General features: G+C 38.2%; 2 protein-coding genes across 3 annotated transcripts in view; one reads left to right on the top strand and one right to left on the bottom strand.

Moving 5' to 3' along the window:
* Window positions 1-5,781, bottom strand: part of Tmtc3 (transmembrane O-mannosyltransferase targeting cadherins 3) — a 46,587-nt gene extending 40,806 nt beyond the window's left edge. The window contains exons 1-3 of one of the 2 annotated variants that reach the window (XM_033763827.1): window positions 5,608-5,781; window positions 3,957-4,001; window positions 1,579-1,644 (exon numbers count right to left, since the gene is read on the bottom strand). The gene's annotated coding sequence lies outside the window, so the exon portion shown is untranslated. The remainder of the gene's footprint in view (window positions 1-1,578; window positions 1,645-3,956; window positions 4,002-5,607) is intronic. The other variant, XM_010629784.3, reaches the window with a different exon arrangement.
* Window positions 5,782-5,974: 193 nt separating this feature from the next.
* Window positions 5,975-9,697, top strand: part of Cep290 (centrosomal protein 290) — a 79,294-nt gene continuing 75,571 nt past the window's right edge. The window contains exons 1-5 of the mRNA XM_010629786.2: window positions 5,975-6,228; window positions 6,705-6,834; window positions 6,961-7,038; window positions 8,568-8,637; window positions 8,931-8,977. Coding sequence (XP_010628088.1) covers window positions 6,733-6,834; window positions 6,961-7,038; window positions 8,568-8,637; window positions 8,931-8,977 — 297 coding nt within the window. The 5' untranslated portion in view covers window positions 5,975-6,228; window positions 6,705-6,732. The remainder of the gene's footprint in view (window positions 6,229-6,704; window positions 6,835-6,960; window positions 7,039-8,567; window positions 8,638-8,930; window positions 8,978-9,697) is intronic.

The raw sequence follows: 9,697 nt of genomic DNA, 5'->3' as shown, positions 1-9,697 counted from the left end.
CTTCAACTCTCAGCTATCCTCCTGCCTCAGCCTCCCCAGGGCTGGAATTATAGGCGTGAGCCATCACACCTGGCTACATAATGTTTTGATCAATAAAAATATCAAAGCACATACAGAATAAGGATCCCATAAGATTAGACTGTCTAGAGATGGAGCCATTTTAGTTTATAGTTTATGATGTTTGTTCAATAACAAAATAGCCTACATATTCATTTCTCAGAGCACATTCTTAACATTGTGATGGATGAAAGAATTAAGTAAGCTTGGGGCCGGGATTTAGCTCAGTAGTTCTGCCACCTGCCTCACAGGTCCTGGGATTGAACCCCAGTACAAAAAAAAAAAAAAAAACAAAAACCAAGTACTTGAATAAAAACTAATACATTCTAAGCATGAATGCAGTTTCAATTTAAGGCAATTTAATCAAGTTTTATATATGTAGCTGATTATAGGCTTTCAGTCCTTTCAACTTGTGCTGTTATTAAAAATGACACATTATTTTATAAACAAGACTTTTAGGCTAAAAGAATCCAGCTTATAAAATATAAAAATTTTAAAGTCACTAAATTTGTAAAAGTTTCTTTCAGTAATTGAAATGCTCAGTTCTACTGATTAAAATTCTGAACTTGATTCTAACTTTGAAAACTGTCTTCTGCCCCTACTTTGGGCTCGATGCAAATGAGAAGCTGCCTGTTATAGAATAGGGACATTACCTATTCTCTTATTTTCACCTGGACATAGCACCTTATGTTTCTATAAAAAATATTTTTTGAATACTACAGTTTTTGAGCAAAATAGAGGGGATTAAAAAAGACAAAAAAAGTGCTTACTTGATCACTGTTTTCTATGATGAGACTCTCAGAGGTGTTTTAGGGTCCTTTCAGGAACTGAAACCCAAATCACTAGGGATTGACACCCGTAATTCCCTTTACCTCTATTTCATCTTTCTTTATCAGAAGATTATTTCCTTCTTGGAAACTGTTGATATCCAGCTTTCCTTTGGTGAGGTTTTTTTGGTAACCATCACCTCTTTCTCTAAATTCCCACAAATGACACTTTTGGGGAGAACTTCAGCAAACTCTCTACAAATGAGTTCCTGAGCGTGTCTTTAGAATAAGAACTGGTTTTCATATTAAACTGCTCCAGGGAAGCCTAAATAATGTCTTTATCTTGCCCCTTTTAACTTTATGTATGTATGTATCTATGTATGTATGTATTTATTTTTGAGACAGGGTTTCACTATGTAGTTGAGACTGTCCAGGAACTCACTATGTAGCCCAGGCTGGTCTCGATCTCACAGAGATCCTCCTGCCTCAGCCTCTCAATTGCTGGGATTATAGGCATGTGCCCCCACGCCCGGCAATCTTGCCCCTTTACAAACCATTTAAATGAGGAATTTAGGAAGCATCAAGTAGGTTTAATCAATGAGGTAAAAATATTTACTGACTAGACAGCACATGAAGATGTTAATTTTTCAAGATACTACTGTGATGGCTAGTTTTAAATGTTAACTTGCCTAGGCTGTGGTAGTTCAATTAAACACAAAGTTAGGTGAACATCAGTTGACTTTCAGGAGATTACCTTCAATAATGTGGGTGGCCCTCATCCAATCATTTGAATCACCTTAAAAGCAAAATTGAAGATTCCCTGAAAAGAAGAAATTCTGCCTCAGGACTACGGTTTCAGGTCTTGCTAAATAGTTTCCAGTCTGGCAACCACATTTGGACTTAAAAGCTTTATAAATGTTTATGTCAAATCTTTGGTGTAAACATCTTTGACACAGATTGTTGTTGGTTATGCCCAGCACCCTTCATGTACTTATAATTATCTTGTGACTTGATTAGAGCTGGATATTTACAGAAGAGAGGAATTAGCTTTGAAACCCAGTCTCTCCTACTTACAGTTACATCTTTTAATAGGTTATTCTTGGCTTCTTTAACTGGAGATCACAGCTTAGCAGGGGGGCAAGACCCAGGCCTTTGCTTTAAAGGCACAAGCCTTTGCTCTTTATAATCAGTTTACTGCTTTATTAAAAATTATCAAGCTTTGTGAGAAAACATCCAGAAGCGATGTGGGAGGGGTTATATAGAAGGACCAAGATAACAGAAATTTTAAAAAATTCTCCAAGGGACTGTAATATGACAGAAAGTCCTAATATATGTCATAAGCTCAGTTGCGGAGTCATTTTGGGCTCTGTCCAAGAATGACTTGCAAGGTACAGAGAGAAGAGGAAAAGGGTTATACAAGGTATTGATGAGGGAGACATGATCCACTGGGGGTTACAATTACATAGCAATATAACAGGCCACTTGTCGGCTGTAAAAACTTCTGATCTTTTCTACACAGAAAGGCACACTCACAGATGTACATATACCACAGGCGGAGCCTGGAGATGACCCTGAATATCTTCCCTGCTCCCTTTCTCCTCTCTACTTCCTTTCTCTTCCATAGATTAGTCAGATAGACGGTCACGCAGTAGACCATGGATGGCACAACCCCTGCCCCCCCACAGTTACCTGCACCCTTCCCTGTTGCCTTCCTTCACACGCCCCACCAAGAAACAGTTGCTTTGTTCTGCCTAGGCCATTGCAGGCCACATAGCACTATTTGCCCTGCCTTCTCTTCCTGTTTGCCTTCCTCTATAAATTAAAGAATGTGTGGTGCTCCAAGTAGCCATCAGCTCCCCACAAGCTATCCCAACTGGCCCCAGCTATCAAGAGTAATCTTGGTCTTTGTCATTTTTTTTCATCTCCCACCTTTCTCCCTGGCTTCAGACCTTACACTGTACAGGTCGCGGCACACGTGGTCTAAGTGGATGGGATGATTTATATTTGACTGATTTATATTTGCTAACAAAATGTGTTTTTACAAAATTCAAATGCAACTGAAGGCCACTCGTCAGACATTACAGAGACATAAAATACAATTCCTTCAAATACAAATGTACTGAGTGACCATTTTTTTTTTTTGTAATAATCTAACAGTGAAAAAGAAAACCATGGGAAAATTTTATATGAATTTTGAAATATTTAGCTTAGGAAGTCTTCCCAGTTCAGATTCCTGGGAAATTTTCATTATGATTATACCCTCCCACTTTCTATATGATTGTATCATCTTTTATAATAAGAGCAATCTACCCTATTTTACTATTATAAAGTTTGTGATAAGACACAGGGAGATAAGGGCCAGGGATTTACCTCAGTGGTGCCACTGCCTGCCTCACAAGCACAAAGTCCCCAGTTTGATCCCCAGTACCAAAAAAAAAAAAAAAAAAAGGAACAGGGAGACATATCTTTTGCAAATGGGAAGTGGTCCAAGAGAAGGGAGGAGGAAGGGATGGGTGAGACAGGAGACCTAAAAAGAATTAAGATTTGTTATATACACGTACCAACTCCCCACAATGAATGTAATCATGATGTACTGTGAATATGTACAAATAAAAACGAGGATCATTGAAAAAAATGAAAATGAAGCAGTAAAAAGTCTGTAAACTTAGGCAGCAGTCTGCAAAGTCTGTATGCATCTTGACTCCTACTACTTTTTCTAGTCTTCTCATGTTGAAGGAAGACAAGTATCTGCTTGTTGCACACTCATTTCTCTCCCTGAAAGTAAGGCCAAATAAAACCTTTACTATGCACAGTAGATACTAAATTTCTAATGGTCATGCTTTATTTTAGACACTGGAAAACTAAGCTACCACGCATTCTCTTGATGAGCCAGAAAAAAGAAGTACCATTTAAGGATATAAATTGGTACAGATAACAGAAGTAGTAATTATAAAAGGTGAGGCTATTCTAGATGGTGATTTTAGCTTGATAAAATTGTTAATAAAATAGTAAGAAATAAAGCAGATCCAGGGAAGAGATCCTATAACAAAGATACTTTCACAAATTCATCTCTTAATGAAAACTGACTGATGCAGAAAATCTGACAACAAATAGAGTGTTTGAATTATTTACCTCAAAACTGGAGGACTTGAGTTCAATTTCCTGATTCACAGATACCTATTACAAAGCATAAAGAGTTAGAACATGGGTAGCTTATTTTCTGCTATAGCCCCAGGGTCTAGCACAATATATGGGCTCAAAAATATTGTTAGGATGAGTTAAAGAATAACATTTAAGCAATTTATGTTTTGAGTCAGGACTTCATCAATTATTAGAAAATGACTTATCGTCTCTGTATTCTCATTTTTGAAACTTGAGAATAAAATTTACCATTACACCAACTATCTTGGACTGCTAAGACTATAAATATGAACAAGAAAGTGAGGCAAGTAGAGGTAGAAAAGCTCAATACAAGCAAAACTAAGCAAACAGAAAATAAATGAAAAACAAGAAGAAAAACAAAATGCTGCAGTTAAAAAAAACAAACTCGTATGAAATATTCAGCAGTAAAATCATATTGTATGACATATATGTTCTGAAGAAATACTAAATTTTACCTCTGCCATTCTCTGCTAAATAGGAGTTAAAAACACCAATTGTGAAAAATATTTAATTTAAATTCTTGAAAATTTGAATTTGAAAATATTTAATAAAAGAGAAAGACTAAAGACCAAGTAATTCACTGACACCTGGTTCCAGAATGTCTGAGGAGGCAACATAGCAGCCAGAAAGATCAGTGTTTTGTCACATTAAGTCAGTTCCCTAACTTAGATGGAAAAGGAACATCAGCACCCATTTTACCGGACTGTTATGAGGAATAAATAAGATAATGAGCATTATGCCAAATAACTCTTAGAAGAGGAATAAATACAACAATGGTTCCTGTAAATTTGATCTTTCAAATTCATCTTACAAAGTCAGTAATTTTTATTTTCTACTGAGCTGTTTTATCTAAAAACATAGTTTTAAAAAAAGTATTTTCAAAAAGAAAATTTACTGTCAATTAGAATTAAAAATGTACTTAGAAAAAGATGAGAGGGACTGGTCCACATAGTTGGAAATGTCATTTAGATTGCACACCCACAGCATCTTAAGAAAGTTACTTAGTGGTGCACCACAGTCCAACAGCTGAGAGAGGCCAGAGGAGGCAAAGTCGCCTGAATAAACACAGTAGTTAACACCTCAGAAGTCTTTCTCAGGACAACCACGGTAACCAAGGATACACCCACAGCATCTTAAGAAAGTTACTTAGCTGAGAGAGGCCAGAGGAGGCAAAGTTGCCTGAATAAACACAGTAGTTAACACCTCAGAAGTCTTTCTCAGGACAACCACGGTAACCAAGGAGGTGACAGCAGCACGACTGCTGAGTCCCGTGGGTCCTTTTCCATCTCTTTTTTCTATAGTCTTCTCTCTCTCTGCTAGCTCCTCAACCTGCCAGCACTTCAGTGGTGCAACTGTAAAGGCGGGCGGGGTCAGAGGTGCGGTTCTTCTCCATACTTCATTCGCCCCTAAACCAAGATCTCGGCGAAGATACTAAGCTAGACTCTGGTATGAATGGAGATGAAAACTTTTCCCCCTTCTTGCGCAAGTCTAAAGAGAAGGCGAGGTCCTCTCACCTCTCCAGAACTGGGCCAGGCCCTTCAGTCCCAAGGGCTGGAGGTTCGCGGAGCCGTGACTACACCCCTCAATGCCTGCGCTGCCCCTGACCGACCCCCGACCTTACCTGGGAACGGATCCACTGGCGGATGGCTCAGGGAAACCTCGGGAAGGGCGGCCCAGCGAGTGACACCACCGAAGCCACAGTCATGTTCTATCTTTTTCGAGCCACCAGCACAGGCGCGCCTCGGGCACTGCGCCTCGCGCCTCTCAGGGCTTCCCCAGCCTCTCCCAAGCAGGCGCAGCCCCCCGCACTGCACGCCGGGAACGCCCTCCCTCCTCTCTTCTGGGACTTCAGTTCCCAGCATGCACAGCCTCAAATCGGAATTGCACTCTGGGAATTTGAGTCTTCCCTGCACGCCTTTTCTTCGTCTTTAACTCCGAGTCCAGAACTCCGACGGGGATTGCAAACGTAAAGCACCACGCATGGTCGTGAAACGTAGCCTTTCCTGGCATCCGGGTCCTTGTTCGGCTTTGGCTGAGTGGGGAATGGTGTCTCATAGCAGCCGCCGCGGCTTTTACTTGTCCTCGACGTGGCGGGATCCAGAGTCGTCGTGGAGCTGCCCTAAGGAGCGGTCGGGACAGCGGCAGGGCGCAGCGTGGTGCTTGTGATAGTTGTGGGACTGCCGCTTGTTGCCAAGCTTGGTCTAGTGGGTGAGCTGCGTGAGCTGCGAGTCTGCTCTCCCAGGTGATTAAGCAGGTGTAGCCCCGGGGCCTGTGCGCAAACTTGCTGCTCCTTTTGCCTCAGTACCGCAGTCCGCGTTCTGGCTTCAGCCGGGTTTCCTACACAAAACGTGATTCATTTCCATCATTTACTTGCACACTTAAAAAAAATAAAATAAAACAGTTCCTGTTTCTAAGAATCAGGAGTCATTTCCAGACATCCAGATGCCCCTGTGCTTGCCACTAGTAGGTGTTTTCACGCGGACTTAGAAGCTTAGTGTTGACCCTTGTAGATTTTAGCAAAGAAGTCGCCCTATTTTATTTAGCTGGTCCAGGATGATGGTTGGTGCCGAATGCCATAATTTTGATCAAGGCTGTTTTGCCTACGTATCTCTTGCGCTTAAGGAGCCATTGAAGTTTGCTAACCTCTTAGAAAGTTATAATGATACTGTGAACACGGTAATGTTTACCTTGAGAACGCTGACACCTGATTTGTTACAGGAGGTGGAGCAAAATAAAAGGATTCAAGATGCCACCTAATATAGACTTCAAAGAACTAATCAAGGTTGATCCAGATGAACTGCCTCGTCAGGAAGAATTGGCAGATAATTTATTGATTTCCTTATCCAAGGTACTTGATATAATATGTATTTGCAACTATGATTGAATTGCCTCTGTAATCATTGAAAAATACTACTGGAGGAGTTCTTACATTTTGCTTAAAGATTATAAAATAGTTGCTTTTTTGTTTACTTAGGTGGAAGCAAATGACTTAAAAAATGAAAATCAAGAAAATGTGATACATCTTTTCAGGATTACTCAGTCATTAATGAAGGTTTGTATGTGGTACATTTTAATTGTAAGTTTGACTCTTAGAGAAGATTTAAGAATATGTTTTTATGTAAGGTAGTCTCTGTGAAAGTACTTGGTAATACCTAAATTACCACTCAAGGTAACTTCACATATGGATTGAGAAATGCAGTGTGCAAAACATTGTTAGTTTCTACGCTAAAGTTCCTAAAAGAAATGTGTAGAGGAAATACAATAGATACGTTTAAAAATAGAAGAAAGAGACCTATTCTTAAGTCCAAATGAAAAATGCAAACCATGATTCCTGTAAAGATTCCAGGAGTAATGTAAGCCGAGTGGGAAGTCTTCATGAGAAAGGAAGATTGAATAGTAGTTTTGGGTTAAATGCAAAGTGCTTATCATAAATGTTAGGAATAGGAATATTAGGATTTACTCTTTGCACTTGAACAAAAAAGTGCAGAAATTTTATAGCAGGTTGTAGATAAAAATAAATGTTGAATAAGTAGTTTGAGGTAGACCATGAAGAGCCTTAAAGATGTATTTTATGCACTGCACAACTGAGAAGCCAGTAAAGATTTTTGAACCATAGTTCCATATGTACAAAAATATGCTCTGGAAGGCAAATCTGGATATGTTACATAAGACAAATGGAAATTGCAGCTGATTAGCTATAACGTGAAGAAGTTGAAACATTAATATATGTAGTAGAATATTGATTGCAAGAAAAGAAAGAGGTACTGTAGTGAAAATCTATAGAGAAGTACTAGTAATGTTGGACATAAGATTTGAGGGAAAAACAAGAATCAAAGTGATTGAAACTATTGCAAATCTAGGTAGCCTTAAGTTTGAAAAATCATTCATTTATTTATTCCATAAGTACTGAATGTTTTCTTGTTACACCATTGCTGTTAAGATTATTATGGCAAGTAAAACAATTTTTATTTTTAGTGCTCATATTAAAAATGTAAAGATGTATTATTGGAAGGCGATCAATCCTCCAGCTGCCCAGAAGGAGGATGGTGAGGGCTAAAGAAAAAAAAAAAGACAACAGACTTGTGTAATTTCAAAGTATATGGTGGACTGGGAGGTCAGTGCCTCAGAGTGGGCAAAGACAGAGACTCTCCGAGCTAGCCACTATTTATTGCATACACAAAATTTGGAGGGAGCATCAGGTGACTAAAGGGGCAGAGGTAATCCTAGGTAGGAGGACTGTAAAAAACAGCATTCTTACATTAGTAAGTGGGAGGAGTTAAACTGGTAAGGAATTTGTTCCTCCCCAGGTGAAACCTTTCTTTTACTACTCAATTTGGAAGGAATCAGGATGTCTTTAGCTGATGTAATCTTGCCCTGGAATGTCAGGGCATCACAGGGCCATTGAGGTTTTAGCTGTGACTAGAGGCAAAAATGGAGTTAGGTCTTGACATGGCATAGTCAGCCAGTAGGCAGGAAAACTAGGCCTAATCATAATTTAATTGTGAAATGATATTTCCCCAAAACTATGTCAAATTGCTCCTGACAGTGTATAAATACACTTTTTTTTCTGTTTATATTTAGATGAAAGCTCAAGAAGTAGAGCTAGCTTTGGAAGAAGTTGAAAAAGCAGGAGAAGAACAAGCAAAATTTGGTAAATGCCTTGAAAAAAAATTTACTGTGATGTTTAGAAATTGCATTTATCATTAAGTGATAGAAAATTAGATTTCACAGTGCATAAAATTTGTGTATTCAGTTTATTTTGAAAGACATTTCTAGAATTCTTACTTCATGGATCTGGTATGTAATAGTCACTTTCTTTGATGTTATCTTAGTATTAGAATCATGATAAAATCTTAAATAAATTTTGCTGGGTTTTTTTGAAATTCATTTTAATCTTTTGAGGCATATCTAACCAATTGAAATGTATACCTTTTTTAAAAATAGAAAATCAACTAAAAACGAAAGTAATGAAACTAGAAAATGAACTGGAGGTATGTCCTTTTGTATTTTTCAATTTTTTTATTATTTTGAAGTATTTTACTCTTTGTTATTTTCTGGAAAAATCAGTGATAAGACTGTGCTCATCGTGATTTGTTTAGCTTACTACATACTTTTGTGCTTTGAATTCTACAAAGCGTTAAATATTTCATTTGCAAAGAAAATAAAGCCCTTACCAGCTGGATAGAGATAAGTCTAGAGAAATACAGAATTGCTAGTAGTTGAGAAGGAGAGAAGGGATTGCTCCTTGAGAAGTAATGATAGGAGGATATGGTAAAAGTCCTTTTTGACAAAGCCAAGGGCTAAAACGTGAATGTCTTGCTAAGGAACTAAATACATTGAAATTCCTGATAAGGTAGGGAGGAATGTGATACTTTGGAAGTAGGAAGACTCCCTTTGTATTAGGAGAGAAGTAAAAGTGGATGTGTACACAAAGTTTTAGGTTTTAGGTTTAGTGCTTGGAAGTTGCAAGGTAGAAGATGGATAGTAGTGTATAGTTGGTATGGTTGAATTCTAACGTTGTCGGATATAGTTTGAAATTGTCAGATAAAGTTCAGAATGTAATAGAGAATGGACTGGAGCATTGAGAGTCTAGAGTTTGATGGATTTGAATTCGTACTCTTTTTGAATTTGGATGAGATTTCTTGTTTTCTGTTGATTCCCTGTTCCTAGAAAAATTTCACTTTCAATAAACTTTTTTTTTTTTTTTTTTT

This window comes from Fukomys damarensis, unplaced genomic scaffold (assembly GCF_012274545.1).
Source record: "Fukomys damarensis isolate Sample0158 unplaced genomic scaffold, DMR_v1.0_HiC HiC_scaffold_15, whole genome shotgun sequence".
In the NCBI taxonomy this organism is placed as follows: Eukaryota; Metazoa; Chordata; class Mammalia; order Rodentia; family Bathyergidae; genus Fukomys; species Fukomys damarensis.
This window is presented reverse-complemented; position numbering and strand designations above follow the sequence as displayed.